This window comes from Lynx rufus, unplaced genomic scaffold, assembly GCF_022079265.1.
Source record: "Lynx rufus isolate CCGP_SWC_20201006 ecotype Redwood Valley unplaced genomic scaffold, mLynRuf1.p SCAF_2, whole genome shotgun sequence".
In the NCBI taxonomy this organism is placed as follows: Eukaryota; Metazoa; Chordata; class Mammalia; order Carnivora; family Felidae; genus Lynx; species Lynx rufus.
In genome coordinates this window covers 107,788,185-107,814,242 of record NW_025814834.1, presented here as the reverse complement: position 1 = coordinate 107,814,242, position 26,058 = coordinate 107,788,185, and the positions used below count along the sequence as shown (strand labels likewise).

The 26,058-nt window shown below is 43.0% G+C and overlaps 1 protein-coding gene across 2 annotated transcripts in view; it reads right to left on the bottom strand.

Annotated features, from left to right (window-relative positions):
* The window catches only part of CNTNAP5 (contactin associated protein family member 5), a 796,957-nt gene that overhangs the window by 353,480 nt on the left and 417,419 nt on the right, over nucleotides 1-26,058 (bottom strand). For both annotated transcript variants that reach the window (XM_047084746.1, XM_047084747.1), the window contains exon 8: nucleotides 8,502-8,766. In XM_047084746.1, the coding sequence (XP_046940702.1) occupies nucleotides 8,502-8,766 (265 nt within the window). The remainder of the gene's footprint in view (nucleotides 1-8,501; nucleotides 8,767-26,058) is intronic.

Below are 26,058 nucleotides of genomic sequence, written 5' to 3'. Positions count from 1 at the left end.
AATGGTGAGGAAGGAAGAGTCAGTTAAGAAATAAAATGATCCCACTGTCATTAATCAGACTGGAAAAAGCTGCAGACGTCCAAGAGATCACTGTTTTGGGAAACATTCCCAACCTTTGCAGGATATCTCGAAGCTCAGGCAATTGCATTTCTCAGTTTCCCATAACTTGGAACACCTCATCACTTTTCTGTCTTCCGAAACTTGAACTCTGTGCCCGGCAGACAGCTTGTTGTGACAGTCACAGCCCTGTGGCTATTTATGTCTTTGCCCTTGTTAATGGGATTCTCTCATCAACATTATCTTAGCTCAAATACAGAGGCATTAATGACAACTTAATTGAAGCAGAGGACAAAGTTCACAAAGTTATCATGTTTACTTGATGTGCAGATGGTGGCAAGATATAAACAGCTTATATGAAAAAGGGTGATATTTGGGGAGCAGCTCCGATAATTGCAGGGTCGTAGCCTAAAACCATCTGGCCACAAGTAGTAATCAGGGCGAGCACTTCTATCCTGCATGATGCAGCTCTCCCAGCCATCTCTCCACCTCTGGTAGCTCTACTGGCCTTTGTCTAATTAGCACTTCCCCTGAGGGTAGCTCATTCCCAGGTTTGACACAGTAGGCAGCATATAACTGTGGTAATATGAACATTTGTTTAAAAAAAAAAAAAAAGTACGATTACCTCTCCTTTCACTGTTAAAATGATATCCCTCCAAATTGTTTTGGAGGTCAACCTTACTGGTTTATTCATTTAGACAGTTGCTTATATACTGGGCAAATAGTTATTGAAAACCTGTGATAAGCAAGGTGCTATACTACGCCTTGGGCAAATAGTGATGGGTGTGGCAGTATTCTGGTTCCCATGGAGCTTTATGTTCTAGTGGACAGAGAAGCAACCAAAAACCAATTAATAGACACATGATTGATATACCTTGTTATGCGCTGAATGGTGTTTTTCCCAAATTCACAGGCTGAGGTCCTTACTTCCAGTACCTGAGAATGTGTCTGTATTTGGAGATGAGAACCTTTAATGAAGTAACTGAGGAAAAATGAGGTTATATGACCAGGCCCATATCCAATATGATAGATGTCCTTATAAGAAAAAAGATATAAGGTCTTATTAACTGTGCAAAAATAAGTTCCTAAGTCACCTAGTCTATGGTGTTTTGTTATAGTAGTCATAATGCGCACACACACACACACACACACACACACACACGGGTAAATACTACATCAGAGAGAGCTAGAAGACTATGTGACGGGGCATCTGGCCAGCTTTGGCAAGGTTTCTTGAGAAACCATTTGAAATGTATTCTAAAAGGTAAGTGGGGTGGTGTTGACCATAATTGTAGGACTTATTTAATTTAAACACAGTCGATGTTAAATAACGATCAAAGAAATGCCCATCTAGCTGTTGATCTAGGTTATGCCACTAGAATTTCACCTTATCTTCAGTCCCAAAAGTCTACTAAGTATGGAAAATCGATAGCTGATTAAAATGGATTGCTTAATTGATATTTTTGGAATGCTCTTTCTAGAAATCTTCCTATTCAAAGCCATTATATGGAAATATGAAAGTTACAAAATGGTTGAAAACAATTGCTTTTACCTAGGGATTAAATAGGATGAGGTGAGAGGGCCTCTTCAAAATATGCTCTTTGCCTCAACTGAAAAATTCCCCTTGATATCTGGTTGATTTGTGGATCTTTGCTAGTTGTATCTCCTCTTGTGCAAGAATTCTGTTCTGTGCCTGGGTACTGGTTTTTACTTTCCATCTTCCCAGGCTATAATCATTCCATGATGCCCAGCTGTTAGGTTGAGGTCTGGAGACTTCCACTTCCATTTCCCAGGTTCCATTCAGCATGGCCGAGACTCATTGTGTAATCCCAAAAACTCCACCGAGAGCTCAATACCTCTAGTGACACCAAGGAAAGCTCTGGATAGTTTATTCCTCTAATGGAAAAGCAAAAGTGCTCTTCACACGGTTTGGCCTTACTGGTCCCTATTGTACTTGCTCAGTGACATAACCATAAAAACCCTCAACTATAGGGCACCTGGGTGGCTCAGGCAGTTAAATGCACGACTCTTGATTTCGGCTCGGGTCATGACCTCACAGTTTGTGAGTTTGAGCCCCATGTCAGGCTGTACATTGACAGTGCAGAGCCTACTTGGGATTCTTTCTTTCCTTCTCTCTCTGCTCCTCCTCAGAATAAATAAATACATTTTTAAAAATTCAACTATGAGAAAGCCTTATTCAGAGACCCTTGCCATGTCTCTGTCTTGTTTTTTCTCCACATGTGATAGCTTTAGAACCTACAAGTGTTCCTCTGTTAACACAGTTTGAAGAGCCTGTACATTCTTATTGCCCCCTAACCAACACACACACACACACACACACACACACACACACACACACACTATTATAGTTATATTTAAGGTAGTTTCCAAAAAAAACAACTTCTCATATTGGGATCTTTGGCTCCTAACACTATACACATCACTGAGGGTCACACGCATGAACTTTCTGGGAAACCCAAGCATCTAATTCACAAAAATCACTGTATGACAAAGGTCAAGTTCACCTTTCTTACCTCACAAAATGTATCACAATTTTGGGAGTTGAGAATCATTACCTCTGACTGGGGACTTGGCCTTTCATATCTCCAATCAAGGCCATTTACCCTATTTTCAAAAGAAGACTCTCAGGTTGATGATTTCATAATAAGGAAAAGGGTTGACATCTGTTGTTCTTCAGAAATTCATATAAAGGATTAGAAAAGGCTTTACTAATTCTAGACCAAGTCTCTCCTTTAACAAAACAGAACAATGAGGTCTAACAGAATAAGAGTTACTCATATTCTGCATCACTGTAGAGCCCAGGTAAGCTAGAGCCCTGAATTCTAAAGCCTGTGTTCAAGCTCTTTGCCCAGACTCACTTTTCAGAGAGCAGTTGACATTTTGAGAAGCACCACAGTGGAAAAAAAAACAAAAAACAAAACAGATTTCAAACTTTAATGACTAAAGCCCCCAGGCCTCTTTCTTCCTCTTCTCATTCCCCAACATTCTCCCATCCAAAAAATACAAATAACATTGAAATTTCAGATCACATTAAAATAATGACAGTGGTACCAGCTTTTTCTTTAGATTATTTAATGTTTCATGTGAAAATCAAAATCCTCCTTCCTAATTCTCCAAAGAAACAGACCAGGTGGCATTCTTTACCTTTATATAACTCCCTGTTTTCTTAGTAATTCAGACGAGTTTGGACAATACCAATCTCAATTCTTAGCATCTGTTTAAGAGTCTTTAAAACAGCATCTATTTCCTACATTAAAAAATAGAACATAGGGGCGCGTGGGTGGCTCAGATGGTTAAGCGAACAACTCTCGATTTAGACTCAGGTCATGATCTCATGATTATGAGATCAAGTCTTACACCGGGCTCCATGCTGAGCATGGAGTCTGCTTGTGATTCATTCTCTCTCCCTCTCTCTCTCTCTCTCTCTCCCCTTGTTCTCTCTCCTTCTTTTTGTCAAAGAAGAAAAAAATAGAACATAGTATCTACTGCTCAATGAACAGGTGTGGACTTGAGAGATGGAGTGGTCACTGTGACACATGGTAAAGAACTGGGAGTTTGAAATGAACAAAGTAGAAACTCCAGGTGTTTGTTCATTTATTTAATATTTGTCTGTATATCTCTTGTGATTCCTGAAAGGAGAAATGACAAGTCTCACTGTGCAGCAGGACCCCTTGAAGGTAGGGATCAATGCAGCCCCAAGACTTCCATGTGGGGTTTGGAGCACAGAGGTGACCAGAATGGGAAAAGCTATACAATAGAGGGTAAAGCCTTGGGGAGAAGACAGACTCTAATTAGTACCTCTTGCTGCTTACTACCCTTAGTCCTTAGATAATCTTACTAAGGAATCAGCACTAAGCATTTATGTCATGTATACATAATGAATACTGGGAAGTATGTGTATGTTGATATGTAGATGTGGATTATTTGTTTTACACTATTACAATATTACATAGGCAAACATAGCTAAAATACAAGTCTTCTTTTTTTAAAGTTTATTTTTGAGAGAGAGAGAGACATAGAGTGCAAGTGGGGGAGGGCAGAGAGAGAGGGAGACACAGAATCCAAAGCAGGCTCCAGGCTCTGAGCTGCCAGCACAGACTCCAATGTGGGGCTTGAACCCATGAACTGTGAGATCATGACCTGAGCCGAAGTCACCCACTTAACCAACTGAGCCACCCAGGTGCCCCATAAAACGTAAGAAGTCTTAAAGAGGATGGACTCATCTTGTGTCAATCTCTTCTAAACCAGGGATCTGCCAACAATAGGGTGACCAAATAAAATGCTTAACTTTAAATACGAAATAGCTATTTACCATAACAGCCTATTGAACATTTGTCTATAGATCTTTCATCTAAAGTAGAGTTTTACATTTGAATTACTTAAACATTTGATAATATAAAATGAATATGGATGGCAGCAAGTTCCCGTAAAAAGACCATGAACTTGGGAATCCTAAGGAAAGACCTGATGTTAAACACCATCTTCGTCACTTGCACTTATTTTTTTTTGGTTCCCAGTTTCTTCCTACCCATTTTGGTAAAATAATAACCACTTCATAAGTTTTCAGGGGTGTGTTTTGTCCTGCGGCATATGACAAGGCCCAGGAGCGATGCCTAACTTGTAAGGCATCTACAATGATTGTTGATTCTACAACCACATCACTCACAATGAAAGGATGTCCTCAACAAAAGGCCACACACATCCTGTATGAAGCTCTGGAAACAGAAGTGAATGTTCCAGACATCTCTGCATGTCCATTTTCACGGGGGTTACCTTCTCTTTTAGATGGTAGAAACACCTGACCTAGTCTCAAATTAATTGTTAAGTATCTGGATTCCCTGTCCCACTAACCAAAAGTGGCTTTGCTTCTGTTTCCCAGGAGGTACCATGTCAAGGTGGCCCCAGAGAGCCTCCAACCTTACTGGGACAATGATCATCACTTTCTGATTTCTCATTTGGGGCTGTCATCCCTTGGAAAGCCACTATGATCTCAAGGACTTTGAAAATAAGTTTCCTGAGAAATGGAAGGAACGGGAAAACTAGCTTTGTTGGACTTTTTGTTTGTTGGTTGTTTTTGTTTTGCCTGACGCCCCCCCACCCCCGATGAGGTAGAAAAAGTCCAGCAGACACCAAGCCTAACGCCATTTCAAATTCAAAATGAAAGAAGTTCCAGTTTTCCAAAATTCAGAAACTCTTCGTGGGGAAAGAATAAAGCAAGAGTTTTCCGAGCCAGACTTCAGGAACCCAGTCAGCACATTTTTCAAACTTCCTTTTACTCGTTTCATTTTTTTTTTAATTGTTTTAACGTTTATTTATTTTTGAGACAGAGAGAGACAGAGCATGAACGGGGGAGGGGCAGAGAGAGAGGGAGACATAGAATCGGAAGCAGGCTCCAGGCTCTGAGCCATCAGCCCAGAGCCCGACGCGGGGCTCGAACTCACGGACCGTGAGATCGTGATCTGAGCTGAAGTCGGACGCTTAACCGACTGAGCCACCCAGGTGCCCCTCATTTCATTTTTTGAGAGACAGGTCTGAAATAACGGATGATTTTCCCCCCTTTCTGAAGCTGGGTAACGTGACAGCTTTCAGCAGCCTCTCTCGGTCATAAACGTGTTTTAATGGATTGACATGTGCTTAATAACACAGGCAGCACCTGGCTGCTGTAGAGCACAGTGCCGCCAGGGCCTAAACTATATTAAAACTGCGTTATTGACCTCAGGCCTACAAGTCTCTGTACTCGAACATCTCACCGATTAGAGAGAGAAACAGCCTAGCACCAGCTCACATTTTTCTTCTTCAAGTAAGGAGGGTTGCAGTTGAACTTCTGTAACTCTGAACATGAAAAATACTGTTTCTAAGTGATCAACTCACCTCCATTACTGGAAATTTTATAAATTTTATGAAAGTATTTCCTGTGATTGCACAAATTGGCTCCGCTTTTACGACTATGCGGTGAGGTCCCTTCTAGCGATAGGTCTTGAGTCAGTAGGGGAGAGAAATTTGCTAAAGAGCTTCTCAACACTGGGCTTAGGATTTCAGATGCATTATCTCTGTTAATCACCATCACAGCAGTCTCCTGACGTAAGAAAAATTTTTTTCCATCTCACGTAATACGCAAGCCCTGACATGGTCCTCAGTGATCCCCAACTCTTAATATCCACAGCTTTGTATAATCCCCTTGGTTCGGGCAAGGCCCAGACTTATTTACTTGTTTCTACTGAACAGAGCATGTAACAGTGAAGGAACACCACTCCCAGGGTTAGGTTATAAAAAGACAATAGCTTTTGTCTCGCGAGTTCTTTCTTTTTCTTGAATCACTCATTTGGGATCAGAGTGTTATCATTTCATGAGGCAGCCTTCTGGAGAGGCCAGGGGATAAGCTTGGAAATGGATCTTCTGAGGCCTGCCAACAGCTGTATGCGTTAGCTTGGAAGCAGACTTACTCAGAGTTGAAGTTGAAAATGAAGGTAGCCCCTGCCAACAACTTGGTTGCAGCCAGAATTGTCCAGCCAAGGTGCCCCTGGATTCCCAACTCTTATAAATTAGCACACAGTTAACATTTTCAACCACTACCTTTGGGTCCAGTTTGTTACACAACCATAGATAACTAATACACTCTCACTGACAAGTGAGACAAAGCCAAGTGTATTCAGGGACATAGAACAGTAAGGAAAGGAAGTACCTTTTGAATCTAAGTTCCAGACCCAGGCTCTCCCATTGTTCCAGGGGTTCAGTGGATTTTTTTGTTCACTTATTGGCATATGAGGTTCTCCCGCAGTCTGACCTGATCTTAGGTATTAAGGCATGTCCTTTACCATTTAAGTCAATTTTTTCTAATTTATTTGGAGAACAAAACTCACAGTCCAGTGGGAAAAGAAAGACATTTAAAGAAAAATGCAATAGAGTATAATTCAGGATGGATATTGGCTCAAAATGCACAGAAGAGGGGTGTTTGATGCAGACTGTAAAGCAGGGAGGCTTTTCAAATGATGTGTTGACCTAGGAACTGGCCTTGGCCCCTAATATAATGTGTGGAATGTGGTCTAACCGTAGTAAGCTATAAGTACTGCTTCTGGAAAGACAGGAGACAGTAAGATGACAAACAGGGAAACATGGAGAAAGTTCTACCATTCCATGCTGCAGAAACAGCAAATGAAAGAGTCAGAGTTTGGAAAAACATGACTTATCCATAAATCTATTCCATACTGCTACATATTAGAATCTATATTATATTACCAAATATGTACTTTCCAAACTTCAGCAATTCGAGGACCATTTAAAACAATATGGCCATACCTATGGGGCTCCTGTGTGGCTCAGTCAGTTAAATGTCTGACTTTTGGTATTGGCTCAGGTCATGATCTTATAGTTCATGATCTTATAGTTCAAAAGATCAAGCCCCACATAGGGCTCTGCACTGACAGCATGGAGCCTACTTGGAACTCTCTCTCTCTCTCTCTCTCTCTCTCTGCACCTCCCCCTAAATAAATAAATAAAATAAACTTAATTTTTTTTTGCTGTACCTAGATGATGTATGTATCAGTTCACATAACAACTTAAAAATATTATGTTAAAAACTTTTTTCTTAAAACTTGCTAATTTTTACTTGAAATAAAATTTGGTGGCTGTAAAAGGTCCGTGGTCATGTGTGTGGTATACAATGAAACTGCAGCCGTCGAAGTCAGACAGATTCAGGATGAAATTGTAACTCCGTCACTTATTAACATGTGATTTTGAAAGTTCCTTAGCTTCTGTGACTTTTCATTTCCTCCTCTATAAAGTACCTATAAAATACCTTCCTTGAACAGGCATGATGAAGATTCTATATAATAGATGCCAGGTCTGTCCAGACCCAGCAAAGTGCTCCGTAAATGGTCTATATTATGTCCTATTTAGATAGAAATTCTTATTCCCATGACTGGAACCAGTCTGACGAGGAACAAGGGAATTCAGAGACTTTTCAAAGGTTCAATAGATACATCTGAATTCAGTGGTGTTTTGTTTTGTTTAGGAAAAAAAAAGTTAAAAATGTTGCCTCTTCAGGGCACCTGGGTGGCTCAGTCTGTTAAGCATCGAACTTCAGCTCAGGTCTTGATCTCACAGTTCATGAGTTTGAGCTTAGCATCAGACTCTGTGCTGACAGCTCGGAGCCTGGAGCCTGCTTCGGATCCTGTGACTCCCTCTCTCTCTGCCTTTGTCTGCCTCTCTGTCTCTCTGTCTCTCTCTCTCTCAAAAATAAATAAACCTTCAAAAACTTAAAAATATTTTTTAAAAATGTTGCCTCTTCATACTTAGAGTAAATCTGTGAATACTGGGTCATCCCACATCCCCGAGCTGGATTCTATATGTTTTAGTCAGAATCTCAAACATCTGTCAACTTGGCCAAACCAGAAACCGAGCTAGTGGCTGTCAGCACACCGTACCTGTGAGGATCTCAGCTGTGCGTTCTGTCATTTTCTGAATCACGAGTCTCACGGTTCCACCCTCCAGGCTCAGCAGCAGGGTCCCCGAGCCCTCAGACAGCTCTGTGGACAGAAGCAGACCATCCTTGTTCCATGTTCGAAACTGGAAACTCACTGAGAGCCCATCAATTTGGGGGGTGCCGGGCAGCAGCAAATAACTGCTGCTGGAGTTGACAAATGTGATGGGAACAATTTGTGGTTCGGAGCAGGAAAAAGTGACATTGCCCTGGAAAACAATAAAAATCAAACATATAAAAGCCATTTTTTATTCTGCAATCTGACAGCTGATATAAACAACCACCTGGTGCTGACCTTAATTTCAGGATCATTCTGCATTCAGCTGCAAGATCTTAAAGGGAAAGAAATACGTCGGCTTTGTTCAGATGTACCTGCGAGACTATTCCCACTCCTGTTTTCTGGAGTGTTATCTTCAAGAAGGTCATCAAAGACTCCAGTTGGGGTGGGGGGTAAAGGGGTAAGCATCAACATTTTCTAAGGAATCAGACAGGAAAGCAATTACACTCATCCACTGAATAAATATGTACTGCAAGTCAACCATGGGCCAAGCAGGGGACAAAGTTTAGAGAGATACACATGAAACAAGTTTGTTACAACGTGGATGTGCTAAAAGAAGGACACAAAAGGTCCCAAAGGGGGCCTGGTAGAAGAAATAACTATACAAGCAAAGGTTTCACAAGGGAGGTGATGCTTTCCTGGAAAGAAGCGGGGGAAGGAGAGAAGTGAGTGTGCCCCGCCAGGCTTTTCAGCAAATAAGTGGCACATTGTGTGGGAAGGTTTGGATATAATAGCAAAATGGCATACCTGGGGATTACAGGGAACTTGTCATTTCTGAACATAATATGGGGCAGGGAGGGCCAGGGGCCATGGAAGAGGTCAGACCAGAAAGATAAACAGGTAGAGTTTATGTTTGCTAAGTTATCATTCAAGTTTAGAAAAATTAAAGTGACAGCCACCTGATTTCAAGCTATGAAGATTTTCAGCAGCATGGGTTGCGGGGCGGGGGGGGGGGGCGGTGGGAAGACTAGAGGTGGGGAATACTAAGTGTGCATAGACTAGAACCAGGAAGACGCAGAAGAAGATTATCCTTTGCCTAAGTAGGGAAAACTGGTCCATGTTTATTGGAGGATGATTAGAGGATGCGTTTACATCAGGCAGTTACAGGAAAATAAAAAAATGTTCCAGAGTCACTTCTGGTAGGTCAATAAAGAGAGAGCCCGGGATACCTTATAAATTGTGAATAGGTGTTATGTTATGAAAGCCATTTGGAATTTGTATTGCAAACCCAGCAGCCAACCACATCTTAGTTTCTATCCCTACCATTTGTCTCTTTTAAACTCCAAACTAATCTCCACAACAAAGCAGCAGGCTTATTCAGGTAGCATAACACAATATTCTCATCTAAATAGTCATGGACACATCACAGTTCCTGCAAATCTTTCCTTTCAAGGCTGCGAATGGTCTGTCTTTGCATGATGCTAGGTTCAGCCTTCTAAAGACACTCTTACAGGCACTTACACACTAAAAAAGACAGCGATTTCCAAAAGTGGGGGGAATGCCCTGCCTTAATTGGCCGCCTGAGTTCACCTTTCCACTAAGGTGGCCAGATAGGGAGGTTAGATACCTGGGGCAGCCCCCAGTACCACAGCAGGCGAATCATTCAACTCTCAAATCCCCATAGTCCAGGAAAACATCCCTAGATCCCAGCCAGGCCTGCTAATGATAGTCTTACATTTCTGAAGGCAAGCAGCAGCCTCCAAACACTGCTACCAATAGAATGTTTCTGAGGGTCCGCTCATCAACCATGCCGCTATGAGCATATTCTTGCACTAATCATTTGTTGTCGTTGTTTAGATGTTTCCTCCTCTTTGAGCTAGATCTCCAGAAGTTAGTTAATGGGTCAAAGGGTAAGGCCTTGATATCCATCAAGAAATTGCCTATGGCTCACACTGCCCACCACACCTGGCAATAGACTAAACACTCAACCATGTTATCTCATGTGTTCTGCATGGTAACACTGCCTCCATTTAAAGAATTCACAAACCGGGCGCCTGTGTGGCTCAGTCGGTTAAGCGGCTGACTTCGGCTCAGGTCATGATCTCACGGTCTGTGAGTTCGAGCCCCGTGTCGGGCTCTGTGCTGACAGCTCAGAGCCTGGAGCCTGTTTCAGATTCTGTGTCTCCCTCTCTCTGACCCTCCTCCCCCGTTCATGCTCTCTGTCTCAAAAATAAATAAACGTTAAAAAAAAAAGAATTCACAAACCAGCTTCATGAAGGAAGGTAAGAAGTTTAACAAAAGCCACCTGCCTCCTTAGCAGGGACAACAGGACTCTGTTTGTCTGCTTGTCTGACATGGAAGGATCTCCTTTCAGCCACCATCTTTGATATGTTCTTTCTCTGTACCAGGTACAACCGTTCTAAAACTTCTACCCATTTGCTCATGATATCCATTGTTTGAATTTGCACATTTTAAAAATTTCTCGTGGCCTTCTTTTCAAGAATGAAAACATCCCCACTGATGGCCGACTGACCGAGGCAAAGCTGTCATTTTGGAAGGAGCAAAATCACAAACACTCCTCTAGCAAAGTTCAGAGATAGCAGTCCTTTTCCTCCTCTTTTTCTCTTCCTGAAGTCAGTATCCCTCCTGTGGTAACAAATTTGCCAGAGCAAGGCTGTACCTAAAGTTGGAGGCTATGCAGAAAGGGGAACAGTTGGGGGGCAGTGATGGGGTGGAAGGTAGAAGAGTAGGAGGTCATACCAATGTCCCTGTTTCTCCACTGGTTTACAATCCGATGTTGAGCTCAAGCCAAGCCATCCGCTGAGTGTTCTATGGATCCACAGGCATGGGGATGGGGGCCTAAAGAAACTGTGATTCTCCTCTGATCTGATCAGTTCATTCATATCTGACAGGTCTGGGAACCCCCCTCCCTCAAACTCGCTTCATCTACTCAGTGTCCAATGGACCTCAGCTCAGATGCTTCTGAAATAGGCAAGGGGACTCAGCAAGCCTTGAAGGACACTCAAGTGTTCCGGCTAGTCTCTGGTAGCAAGAAATTCAGATAAATGCCTCAGGGATTCTCCCCAGTTAAGGTAAGGCCATGTGCAGTGATCAATACTGTTGACATGCTCGGGGAGCGGGACAACGTTGAAATGCTTTGAGGTGTCCCTGGTTCACTACAGGTCACACTCCTCCACAATCCTTCACACTGTCCTCGGTTGCCCTTGCCCTGGGGCAGCTGTGTGAGCTATCCAAAAGCTCCCTGCTCTTAGAGCACAGCCCTGCTCAGTTCTCTGACGGCAAGTCCAAAAACAAACAAGTAGGAAAGAGATGGGAGTAGACTGGAAATGCCTGCAAGTGAGTGTTTCCAGCTCAGCTCCCCATGCCACAGCTGCCATGTGCCATTTCTGCGTATAATCCTGTCTCAGTCATGCTTGCTGTTGGCAGAAATGCCACAGTGTTGAGAAACATCTATACCAAACCCCACCCCCATCTCCCCAGTAGGGAGAAAGAAGAAAAAATCAGCTAAATGCACAAGTGCTACTTTTGAAGTCAGAATGGATTATTTCATCTTTCTCAATAATGCCATTTGTGACTTTGGAATCCTTCTCAAGGCAGCATTTGAGGGAGTCCCCGCCATGATTTAGAAACAGCATGAAGGAAGGCAATTCACTTTAGAACAGTGTCAAAACAGAAAGTGGCTAAAAGTCTACAGATTGTATTCTACCCCTTCGATCTATCAATTCAACTTTCATTCCATCTCCCTCCCCACCGCCCTGCCAAGAAAGAAACTCCATTTCTCAGACTCTCTACTCCACTGCACACTGAATTCATTGGAGAATTCAAGAACCCTTCACGATTTCTCAAGCACTGTAAACCAATGTGCTTACACATAAGTTATAAATGTGATCTTAATCCTTTGCATTAGTCCTTAAATGTACATTTTGACTGACAAGTATGGAGCATGCCATGACACAGGAGTGCACTGTGGCCAAATCTTCACGATAAATCGGCCAACCCTGGCTCTGTAGATGAGATTAAAAGGAAGTCAGTAACACTGCCACGGGTCCCTTTGCCCCTCCCTAAGTTACAAGACCTGCAGTGTCCTTCATTGTTCAAAAAACAAGTCACTCTATGTTGAAGAGGCTAAATCCTTGGTACTTAATGTATTTCTCCTGGCAACTCCACCATGCCCTGATTGGATGGTGACCCTCCAGAGGCTGCCAGTCAAGACTGTGGTAAGGCCTCCCCAAGGCAACAACTGCAACGGGGAGCTGGAGCCCCTGAGTGAGGACCTCACTTTGTCCCCAGGATGGCAGTTCTTAGTGCCCTGTGCTTTCACGTTCATATGAGCCCATCCTCCAAAAGGTGAGATACCCAAATATGCTGGAACCAAGATAGAGCAGGTAGCTGTCCATTAGAGACCCCCCAACAATACCTATGTTTCTTCTCAAGGATCCACCACGGCCTTTTCTTTAAAATCCTTAAAACACAGACGTTCCCACCCCACCTTTCTCACACAAGAGTGATCTCTGCAGATGGAACACTGAACTTTGAAACCCTAAAGATCTGTTCATAGGCCATACTAGAGAGACTTCCCATATCTGTGTAAAAACAGTGTTTTGTACCATAAACAACAAGAGCTGGCACTGTCCCCTGTCATGAGCAGCTTTACGGCCTCCTACAGATGGTCATGACTTGAAACCCAAGAACCAAGTCTGTGTCGGTGAAGAAAGCAAACTCTTTTCATTGATTCATCCTCCCCAAGGAGGCCCTCCATCCAGAGGGCAGAGAAGAATCTCCACATCACTAACTGCTACAAAGAAGCAGTGCATGATCTCACACAAAGGAAGCCCATCCTAATCTGGAAGGTTACGACAGGCTTCCTCAGGGAGGCGACATTGGAATTGAGATTTTACGGAAGCAGAGGAGAAGCAAAGTGGAGAGTAAGGAAAGTGTTGTTATCTGAGTACAGAGGGAAAGCATTTGCGAAGGCCGGAGGCAGGAAGGTGTGTGGCATAGTCAGGGACCTACAAGAAGGTCAGCTGACTGCAGTTCAACAGCCAGCACGTCAGCAGGCAAGATAAAGTGGAAAGGACACAAAGAGACACAATCGTGTAAGCCTTTAGACCACGTTGAGCTACTAGAACTTGATCCTATGGAAACAAGACAATGGGAAGGGGGTGAAGGGGAAACAGCTGTAGAGTCTAGGATAGATGCATAGTCATATTGTGCCTCAGATGCATCCCTCAGGGGGCTGTCCTTAGTGAGTGGAGTGTATTGTGTGCAAAGATGAGAGGTCAAGAGCCATATTTCAGGAAGCTCTCAATCACAGTTAGTAGACTACAGCAGTGAAGTGCTTGTGGAGAGCTCCATGGAGAATGGCAAAGGGGGAGAGGGAGAAAAGCAAACAGGTATTTTGTAGTCAAATTGATAGGAGGTGCTGTGCCGGGTGAAGGGGCAGGGAGACCAAGCATAGCTCCTACTCTCCTCCGCTTGAACAACAGACTTCAAGTAAGTAAGAGCAGAGATGGCCCTTAACTGCTGACTGACTGCCACCTGCCATGGCTGGCATCCACCCCCAGTAGAGTGTGAAGACACACTGACAGCAAACAGAAGTCCTCAAGTTGACCCATCCAATCAATTTGTATAGTTACTATGGCAACTGCCCCCTAAACACATTCCATGCCTTTCTCCCTCCACCAGGAATGGCTTCCTCAGGCATCGGCACCCAACTTCCCACTCCCTCCTTCTTGGGCCACATATCTGAGCCCCTTCCAGATCCCTCCATCCACAAGGTGGCTGCCATCTCCACAAGCTTTCATTGGTCTGTGTACCATACCATTTATCTACATATTTACACGTGTGTTACCATACATCTGTTACATCTCTTATACTGCCTTGTTGTAATTAGCTACTCTTGAATACCTGGCTAGGCTTGATGCATTAATACATTTGTAATTAGGTACAGAACATCTTCCATTAAATTCTGAGAAGGAAGTAAAACTGTTCAATTTAGGGAGAAATGGCTTCTTGTCATAAGTATTTACTGGAAAAAACACATATTCTGTCTGATCCTTATTTTTGGCTACTGTACCAGAATAATAGTAGAGGGTTGACTTAGGATCAAATGAGGACATGAGCAAGGTGCCCAAGATTGTTCCTAATGGTGCTTCTCTGCTTTCCCAGGTCTGCCACTTTCTTGAGTGATCTGAGGTAAGTCACTTATATAGTCTTAGTTTTCTGTTTTGTAACCTGAAGCCTTTGGCCTGGATGGTTCTAAGGTCCCCACTGCTTCCCATTCCTAGGATCTCTGAGATGGAGTGCACCCACATCCTTATCATTTGTCCTCTTTAGAGGGGGGAACAGGAGTCATTTGGATGATTCCTATTGTTGGCATGAGAAGTGTAGCCAAGTGTTTGCATTTTAAAATACCTTTCTTTAGAGTGATTCAGGGCATAAGGAAGGACACCTCGTCCTTCTACTAATTCTTTCTAACTGCAGGGAAGAAAGCACAAGCCTCCAGAGAGGATGATGTATATTACAAAAATAGTAAACAGAAAATTATGGTGTTTCATATTTTTAAAAAGAGGCCCAATATTTTGTTTTATTTATTTATGTTTTTAAAAATGAGGCTCAATTTGGGGGCATCTGGGTGGCTCAGTCAGTTAAGTGTCCAATTTTGGCTTACGCCATGATCTCGCAGTTCATGAGTTCACACCCTGTGTCAGGCTCTGTGCTGACAGCTCAGAGCCTGGAGCCTGCTTTGGGTTCTGTGTCTCCCTCTCTCTCTGCCTCTCCTCCACTCGTGTTCTGTCTCTCTCTCAGAAATAAATAAACATTAAAAAAATTTTTAAAAAATTAAAGAAGAGGTCCAATTTTTAAAACCATACTTCACATGATATAACAACCAACTGACTGACTATTCCTCTCTTTAGTTCCCTCAACACAAAAAGCATCCATAAATACTTTACAAAGAAAATGCTGGGTTAACATTTCACTGCACCAGGATTTATGGTGTTTAAAAATTTCTTGAAGATAATAAAATAGGTGAAATTATATGTAACCTGCTTAGCTTGGTGCTGATCCAAGGGATATACAGTGAAAATCAGAAGAAAACAACGAGCAAGAACACAGGTGCTGAACAGCTACCCCCTTTCCAAACGAATCCCCATCATTCTGCCACAAGACCAGAAGTTAGTGAAAAGCTGACTGAATTCCAAATAAAACCCATCCAACTAAAACCCTTCTTCCCTGGTGGAGGGGCCTGTCGAAAAGGAGATCTTACAGTAATCTCATAATTACTGTGGTCTCCTGATGACCTGTGAGTGAGGAGTGTCTGTACGTTTAAGTCTTTGTCATGTGACCACGGAATGAATCCGATGAACTGTCACACACAACACTTCTTGTCCATACAGAGGGACAAACTTCAGAAGATGCTATTCTGTCATGGACACGGTGGAGGAAACACCATCAAGGTCTCAATGTGAGTATATAATAGATGGAACAGACTGAAACGCACTGAATGATGAGCTAATGGTCTCTGGTTTGCCACACATTGCTGAATATGCAGTCATCATCTTTTTCCCATTGGCCACTGGGTATTTTAGCCAGGACTCAGACAGCACAAGGCGAAAATGCCATGGTTCACCAAGGTAGAATAAGAAGCTAACAAAACTGAGAAGAAAGACATGAACAAATGACTTAATCTGTGCCTATTTCGCAGCTGTATTATTGAACATAATCCTATGCTTATTTTAGATGAGGTCATGGACGTACATGACATGGTTCAGATCTTAGTAGCCCAAGCTAACTGTGCCCGAGTTTCTACCTAGGTGTTGCCTTTACCTTATCTCTCTGCTAAGGGATCCACTTTGTTTCAAGATAGTTCCTTACTTACTTGTGTTGGCTGCACAGACCACAGGTTATGGCTAAAGGGGCCACCAGTGATGGAGTGCACATAGGCATTTTTCAGTTGTGGGCATTTTCTTCCAGTCAAACTTTGGCCAGTGATGACTGGCACCATCATTTTCTAGTTGTCTTGATTTGGCAAGTGCCTTATTTCCTGACACATTTCACTACCCAAAGAGCTCTATTCCTGCCTGTGATAGTGATTCAAGCCATTTGGCTATTTTGTGGAAGGCACCAGAAAGTTATCTCCTGCTGCTTTAAATTACGATCTCAAAGAAGTCATAGATACAAGGCATGAGAGGAGCCTGCAAGGCCAATGGCCTCTAACTGATTCCCAATCAGGCTGTTTGCCACTACTCCCTGAGTCTTTTCTAGGACTTCATTCCACCCACTAAATGCTGCTCACTACCTGACAATAAGGCCCTCACCTGGCCTGGAGTCAATGGGGGAGAGGAGGACAGAGGAAAGACACTTGCCAGGCCCTAGTCTGGGATCTACTGGCCACCAGGATGTGCAATGGAACGGAGGCAGTTGGGATGCTGTGGTCTTCAACCTTGACAGATGATTGGAATGGTCCCCCATGGAGGTGGCAGGGAACTGCCCCAGGGCACACATTGTTCACTCACCCCCCTAGGGGCAAGTGCACACTTTGACCAAGCCTCTGAAGTGGGGGTGGGGTGGCGGTGGGGATTGGCTTTAGCTGGAAGGGTGGTGCGAACCAGAAAACCATCTACCAGATATGGGACCCAAGGCTTCTGGCCCTGGGGACACATAGCTGTCACTCATCTGAGAATATCTCTGTCCACCTCTGTCCACCCCTGCAGAAAAAGAGAGGGGAAAAGCAGAAAGCATTCAAAGAGTAGACCAGTCTTTATCTGTTGACAAGAAACCTGCAGTCATTGATGGAGGTACAGTGGGAACAGAACTTGACCAAAGTTAGGATGAGTCTGCATCTAGTCTGGGGAACAAAGCAGCAGTTAGATAAAGGGACTTTGTGAGTAACTAGGGGAGATGGAGATTGGTGACCAGTCTACTCCCACTGGGACTCTTCAAATGTCACAGCCAAGCCCTGGTATGTCCCCTCCTTTGGTCCTGAGTAGAGACGATATGTCAGGAATGGCTGTCTTGCTGTACCAGAAAAACAATATTTTTAAAGTTTATTTATTTATTTTGAGAGAGAGAGAGAGAGAGAGAGAGAGAGAATGAGGGGGGAGGGGCGCAGAGAGAGAGAGAGAGAGGGAGGGAGAGAATCCCAAGCAGGGTCTGTGCTATCAGCACAGAGTTCATTGTGGGACTTGAACCCACACACTGGGAGATCATGACCTGAGCCGAAATCAAGACTTGGATGCTTCACCGACTGAGCCACCCAGGTGCCACCAGAAAACCCAAGTTCAGACCTCAAGGGAATAGAGCAAACCTATCCTGAGGTTCTGCTTACCTCAACTGGTTTTAGAGGATCCTAAATGTGCACTTCTGAGGGTTATACTACTGTGCTGAGCTGTTATTTACAAAGCACTTTCATTGTCGGTGTTTGTTTTGTTTTTAATCATCATCCAGACATCACAACACCCTGGTGAGCAAAAAAATACAGCTAGCAGTGCAAGGCTGAGTGTCAATCACGAGGCATCAAACAAAGCCAATCAAGCATTTATAAGCTGGGGGAAAATGATCTTGATTCAATCTAATTTGTGGGGAAAGATTTCAAAGCCAGTTCTTGATTTTCCAAATGAGTACAACCATTTCTAATTTGATTTGTCTGAGAACGCCCAGGACTGACTGGTGTGCTATCAGCAAATGTAGAGGAAAGAATGTTCTGTTAGCTAAAGCTATCTTTCTGATTCACAAACTTAGGAGGAGCAAGAGGCCAAATTTAGGGTTGTTTGTTTGTTCGTTTATATTTAGACAAAGATAAGCTCCGTTGTTTGTTTGTTTGTTTATTTATGAGAGATGTATTAAATCATTCGCATGGGCCAGGCTCAGTCTTAGTAGCAAGGACACAGCCCAGGAGACAGGCAGGCTCAGAACTTGCTCACTTGGAGCTCACACTGCACCGGGTGGGGGACACCGAATGTGTCATCGCAACTACGATTAGGTGCCAGGAGACAGAAGTTGAGGTTGCTGGGACAGCATGTGAAATGGATTCACAAAGTACCCTTTGAGTTGGATGACAGGTGGGAAGAAGTGGGAGTGGGAACAGGATTGGTGTGAATGGTGAGAAAGAAGAGGAAGACAATCCTTGGGAAGAAAGTCGTGATGCATTCTTGGAATTTAAGGGAAAGGAGATGCTTGGCATTAGGCTATGCAGGCAACATTTTGTTTCTGCCAAAGAAGGCCTTCAAGGATGGAGATCATGTTCCTTGGGTTTCATCTGGGGGATACCCAGGGAGAAGCATCTTTACTATTGAAGGGAATGTCCCATTTGTGGGTGTGCTGGCAAGTGGTTCCCCACATGGCCCTCTTCTCTGGCTTTCCACGATCTGGCTACATGTCCATATCAGTGAACAGGGACCAAGTGAGAGCCACATGCTGCTTTTGGCCTCAGACATCCACTCTTGACTCTGCCTCTCTTTTGCCCCCCACCCCACCCCAAGACTACTCGCTCCCAATTTCAGCTCCTTGGCTGTGGAGTCAGTGTTAGTTTTCTGCCTGTGTGTGTCTCTGTTTCTGGCCCCATATTCCATGCTTCTTCTCTGTGTGTCAAAGGTGAATACCCCGACTTGAGTTTCAGTTTTTACAAATAGTGGTGCTTTTCCTCTAGAAACAAACCCTAGGAGAGGTCCTTGCGAACTGCGGAGTAGAAGGGAATGACAGACCCATGACTAAACTGATAACCTCTTACTTTTAAGGTAGAAGATAAAGTTGTAACTCTCCCTTGAACACACTTGAATTTCTATTTCCAAATATTGTACAAAGCTATTTGGAAATATGGATCAAGAAGCTTAAGAATATTAATAATCCTTTTTGACACTTTACTTCCACTTCTAGAAATCTATTTTGAGGAAACACTCTGAAATCAAACCAAGATTTACACACTACGCAACCATTATTTATAATAATAAACCTGGCTCTAAAATTAAAAGAACAGTTACATCAAGTATGGTATCTTCATATGACATATTATTTTGCCACCACTAATAACAATTTTTTATGGTAAGCACGACAATTGCTTTTACTACAACATCAAAAGAAATGAACAGGATACAAATTGCACGTATGAATCAGATAAAATATAGCTGGATAAAAACGTAGGTATAGAACAGAGGCCCCTTTGCTAAATAGTGACTCCAACTGGGTTGTGGAAGTGTGGTGATTTTTATTTACATAATTAATTTTTCCCCATTTCAAATTTATTTGAAATGAAAAATTAATACTTTTTCTTTTTTTTAATTGTTTTAATGTTTATTTTTGACAGAGAGAGAGAGAGAGCGCGCGCGCGTGCACGCGTGCATGAGTGGGGGAGGGGCAGAAAGAGAGGGAGACACAGAATCCGAAGCAGGCTCCAGGCTCTGAGCTGTCGGCACAGAGCCCAACGTGGGGCTCGAACCCACGAACCATGAGATCATGACCTGAGCCGAAGTCGGACACTCAACCAACTGAGCCACCCAGGTGCCCCAAAATTAATACTTTTCTAATAGAAGTTTTAGTTAAATAGTTGTGCAAGTACTATTGGAAAGTTTTCACGACAATAATATTGTGGATTAGTAACTGCTATCAAAGGCATCAGTGTGGATTATTGAAAGAATGGAATCTAAGCAGGGATAGAAGCAGCTGGTAAAACCCAATGACTACTATTTTTCAAATGATTCCCACACCTGAATAATTTCAGAATTGTTTGTCCCTTCTACTATAATCTTTAGGTTACATGTCTACTGAAGTAGGCACATGTAACAAGTCATTACAGCAGGACAGTCAAAAGAAGGCGTCGTGTGTGTGTGTGTGTGTGTGTGTGTGTGCATGTACATGTCATCACTTTTTCCTTTTGAGTGAACTTTCTTGTACAAACTTGGCCCACAACCAAAGCAACTTTCTACTCCACATGCATGCACATGGTGCTTTTCTAGACTAAATTCATGGAGGTGAGAAACAAATGAAAACACAGTATGGGCTTCGGGCATCCTGGGTAGAGACTGAAAAGCAGCAAGGGCGTGCGAAAGGGAAGTGCCACTACCTGGCCTGGAAAATGAGGCAAATTCATACGTCGATAATGAATACGTCATAAAAATCAGCTGCTCATTTTCCTCTATAAGGATTTAGAAATAAGAAGAAACGTATCTAATTCTGATTATCGCTGCTGTCTCTGAATAGACATTTTAAAAGTTTTCCAGAAAAGTAACTTTAAAAATTAGAAGCTGACACTAGATTACTCCTATTTTGGGAGGTGGATATCAGCACTAACAGAAATATAATGCAAGCCACACACGTAATTTAAAATTTTCTGCTACCTATATTAAAAAGAACGAAGTAAAATGAAAGAGATTAACTTAATTTTTAATTTGCATATTAGGTTATTTAACTCAATACATTCATATTATTTAAACATGAAGTCAATATTAAAATTGAGATTATATATTTTTTAACCTTTCCAGCTCATCTCAATTTGCTCTAACCACATTTTGAATGCTCCACAGTCGCACATGGCTAGTGGCTACCATATTGGACAGCATAAATCTAGAGTGCCGTTATAATGGTGATGATAGACCTTGACGCCAAAGTAGATTCTGCACCACTTTTCATATGAGAACTCTCCTATACTGACTTTTATTGTTCAAAGAGATTTGGGCAGAGATCCCTAGTTCCCTACTCAAAATCCATTCTCCTTGCCTTTCCTGTAGTGGAACTCCAATGAACTTGAGGCAACAATAGGCTCCAGTGGGTGGCTACATGTCCCCACTCCCTCTGCAAATCTGTGTGGCCAGGTGACTTAGTCTGCCTTTGAGGCATGACAGGGCAGAAGCATTAACTGGGACTTCCTGGAAGCCTCAAAAAGAGCTGACTCAGCCAGCAGGGATATTCCTTTGGCCTCTGCTTTTTCTCCTGTTTGGCAGCTTTGCACGTAGGCACGATACCTCAAATTCCAGGAGCTTACTGGGACCCTCAGGATAAAAGCCACAGAGCAAGTATGGCTTGCATGAAGGGTGGAATGATCTGGGTCCCTAACTGCTTCCTGAGGCTTCTCATCCCTCCGTTACTGTTTTGTGGAGAGGGCAGAAGAGCTTATAGATAACTGATACAAGCATTGCCAGTGGTCTTAGGATAATACCATTTGAAGCAATTGTAACGAGCTGAATTCCTCCAGAATTCATATGTTGAGACTCTAATCCCCAGTATCTCAGAATGGGACTGTATTTGGAGATGAGACCTTTGAAGAGGTGATTAAGTTAAAATGAGGCAATCAGTGTGGACCCTAAACCAATCTAACTGGTGTCTATAAAAGAAGAGGGAAATTGGACACACAGAAAAACCATTTGCATGGAGACACAGAGGAAAGGCCACGAGAGGACAAGGTGCCCATGTGTGAGCCAGGAAGAGAGGCCTCAGGAGAACCCGAACCCGCTGACACCTTGATCTCAGCCTTCTCCTCTCCAGAACCTTAAGACTATCAGTTTCTGTTAAGCCAAGCCAACCTGTGGTGTTTTGTTATGGAAATCCTTGTAAACTCATACAGTGAGAGAGGGCTGCTAAATAACTCTCCTTAATGAAATCTTTGCCTTGAGAGGTATTTTAGAGATGATCTAAAGAATGTTTCTCAGTCACAGCACCAGAAAGAAGAAATCAACTGTAGAGTTTACCCAGCTACCTAGTAACCCAGTTGGATGGAGAAGCCTCATCTCCTGACTCATACAGTGAATCTAATTAGGTCATGCTGCTGCCGCTGCATCAGGGACAGAGATTATTACTGGAGGTAGACAGCCCGAAGATCATCCCTTTTTGAAAGAGAGAGAGAGAGAGAGAGAGAGAGCGCAGAGAGACAGAGAGAGAGGCGAGGGGAACAAGAGATCCGAAGCAGAAGCAGGCTCCGCGCTGATAACAGCAAGCCCGAGGCAGGACTCAAACCCACAGACTGCAAGATCATGACCTGAGATGAAGTCAGACACTCAACCAATGGAGCCACCCCTGGAAGGTCATCTTCTAATTCTCTATCTCAGGTGGCTAAAAGGTAGGTGGTGCCAATGATATCTTACTTATATGTGAAGATCACTAGGTATACAGAGGAACAGCCTCCCCTCAGAAGGTGCTTCCACCCTCCAGTGTTAAATAAGGAGACATTCTCACTGCTAACCAGACCCTGAAGGTCTGGATTGGTATAATCATCCCAGCACAAATTTAAACAAATACTTATTAAGCATGTACTACCTTAGTATGCTAGCTTCCTCACTGGGAATTCAAATGAGTCCTTTCTCCTCTTACAAAAAAAAAAAATAATAATTCAGTTATTCAACTTCTGTTGATCACCATTTTCATGATGTGATGTTACTTTAGCTAAAATTTAGAAACCCAGTGATTAGAGCAGGGTAGAAAATGTACATAACACATATCACAGCAAATGAACATGGATTTGGCATCAGAAAAGCCAGGGAGAGAGACTTCTTAGCTATGTAACTTGAGAAGTGACTTTAAGATCATTAACACTCATGTTTCTCACAAATAGTTGTCTACTTCATAGAGTGACTTCAAGGATTAAAATAGATAAGTGCAAAAAGCAGTTGACAGAGTATCTGGCACATACTAAATGCTCAGTAAGTTATTATTTTCATTACAGACTATGTTGATGACAAGAAAAACAAAATAAGTTATATGAAAGAATATTCCTTTTTAAAAAAAGAAGACTGGAGGGCAGCCTGGGTGGCTCAGTCGATTAAGCGTCCAACTCTGGGTTTTGGCTCACGTCGTGATCTCACAGTTTCATGAGTTCCGGCCTCATGGTGGACTCCGTACTGTCAGTGCAGAGCCTGCCTGGGATTCTGTCTCTCTTCCTCTCTCTGCCCACCCCCCTCATTTTGCCTGTGTCTCTCTCACAATAAATAAACAAACAAAAAAAAAAAGACTTGAAAATCTACACTGGCATAGTATTTATGGTTGCCTTTGTTTGACGGGAATGCTGGTGATCTTTTTCTTTCTTTCTACTTTTCTATATTTTACAAATTTCCTGTAATCTGTAAACATGAATTTTCTTGTGCAGCCAAATGCTCTACCACTGGCCTATACCCCCAAATTCTCTTGTGAAAAATGAAAATGAAATATCATTGTTTAGGCGCGCCTGTGTGGCTCAGTCGGTTGAGTGCCCGACTCTTGATTTTGGCTCAGGTCATGATCTCATAGTTTGGGAGTTTGAGCCCCGCACTGGACTTTGTTTGGACAGAACAGAACCTGCTTGTTATTGTCTCTCTCTCCCTCTCTCTCTCTGTCCCTCTCCCACGCTTGCTCTCTCTTTCTCAAAATAAATAAATAAACTTTAAAAAATTCATTTTCTAAGATACTTATTGGTTCCTATGCTGGTCACTTAATTACATCGCTGGGAGGACTATGACTCTTGTGCTTTCCCAGGGCAGTATCAGCCCTAATTGCCCCACATTTTTATAAAACGTGGGCCCCACTGCATCCTGTAAGGAGTATAAGGCTGTAGGGTTATCTGGGTCATGAAGCACTAAAATTGGACCTCTGGGCTATAAATGGCCGTACCCTGGTTATAAACACTTAATTTTATAAGTAAAAACATGGAAAAAAAAAAGTCTGGATTGTCTTAACAGTTTTCCCCAGTCATCACACTGTTAAAAGTCTGGTAAAATTCACATGCTTTCTAGTTTCCTGGAAGAATATGAGACAGGTGCTCGCTACTGTTTCTGTGTGAAATGTTGTATTTGCCGGTGTATAACAGAATGACAAACATCCACCAGAGCCTCTAAAACTAAGAGCTTCTTCTGGGGCTGCCTGATCTTCCATTAACCTTGCGAAGCTAGCGTTGAACACTGCATCTCAGCACTGTGTTCCTGCAGTGCTCCCCCAAATCATACTGTGCTTCTAAGTTTTCACCATGGGTCATCCATCACTGAGGTAAACCGTGGGTTTTAGGGCATTCCCTCAGCCCCACATCTGGTCACACAAGACATTTCTATCAGACACACCAACTGTGGCTTGCGGAGGCTGAACGTGTCCATTTGGCCTTGTTCTTCATCTCCGGGCACCTTTCTTAAAGGCCTAGTCGATCTATTTTTCACTTTTAAATTATCCTTATTATTTTTAAAAGATAACATGTTATTTAGCTACTGGACTCTGTGGGTGCAATGAGGACAAATATGAATGTCCTTCAAAGGGCTGTTTCCTTGGCAGAAGCAAGGTACTTTGGGGACCTTGTTGTCAGGGAGGAAACTGAAGTAATAATTGACCACCATGGGGGAGAATGGATAACCACTTGGCTGATGTAGGAATAGAATGGGGAGCTGAACTAGGACATTAGAGAAAAATGTGGAAACAAATGGCAAAGAAATAAAACTGCTTCAAAGAGAGAGGGTGGTGAGTTGCACGAGAAAACCTTTCGGTGAAATGTGAGAAGTTTTGTGAGAATTGCAGCATGTCAAATCCTCACCAGAGGGGTAAATTGTTCAAGTGATTCACATTCTCGTCTACCCACAGCACGTCCCAAACCTTCTGAGTATGAGAAATTCCTTTCAATGTAACAGATTACATGGACCCATAAAAGAGAGTAAGAGTAGTTTCACTATTTTCTACTGAGGCAGCAAGCAATGACACAGTTAAATAAATTAACACGTCCCTACTCACACAAGCCTGCACGTGTATTTAAGAGTTTGCACTTAAACCCCTGTGAGACATGCTATGCTTGCCCAAGGCTATGCCCAGGCGACATGGAACCATGAATATACACATGCCTCCCTTTGCCTTCCCTACCCCCTCTTCCAGATGTCCAGCGCCTCTGGTTTTTAGCGTACATTTTAAAAGAAATAAAAGAGACTAGAGAGAGTGCCAGTTACCCATTTCTGAGTTTCAGCTCCAAAGCCACCCTTCTTTGGCCTGCTTTTGACACTGGAATTGGACCCTGTAAACATTTCTCACCTGAACGTTAGGCTCTGTCAGTAGAGGGCACTAGAGGGCCACTGCAAGGAGACTGCATTTGGGAGACTTTTCTGGGTTCCTGTCTTCCATGACTGGAAAGTCACTGGAGAGCCCCATGATTTCTCACAGTTGAGTTCCAGCTGTGCCCTCAGCTCACACTTTCCCCGTAGGGGGCAGCTCCCACAGGCAACTTCGGCCTGCGCTGTCTGGCAAGTTTCACTGTTATCCGCAGACTGCCTGGTCCCCTGGTAACCTCCCTTTCCAATAGGTGTGAATCTCAGCCTGGGAGGCAGGCAGGGGGAGCTCTCCTAGTCCCTAGTTCCTTCACAGTCTATTCTCCCTAGGGCCAAGAGAAACTACCTGATCTTTTTCAACTTGTCCTTTCTGGATCCTTAAGTCCTCTTTTGCCCATTTTAGCAAGTTAACCACCTTCTACTGGCTAACATTTTTTTAATAGTAATAATAGTAATAATATACATATATACGTGTGTGTGTGTGTGTGTGTGTATCCTTTTCAAACAAC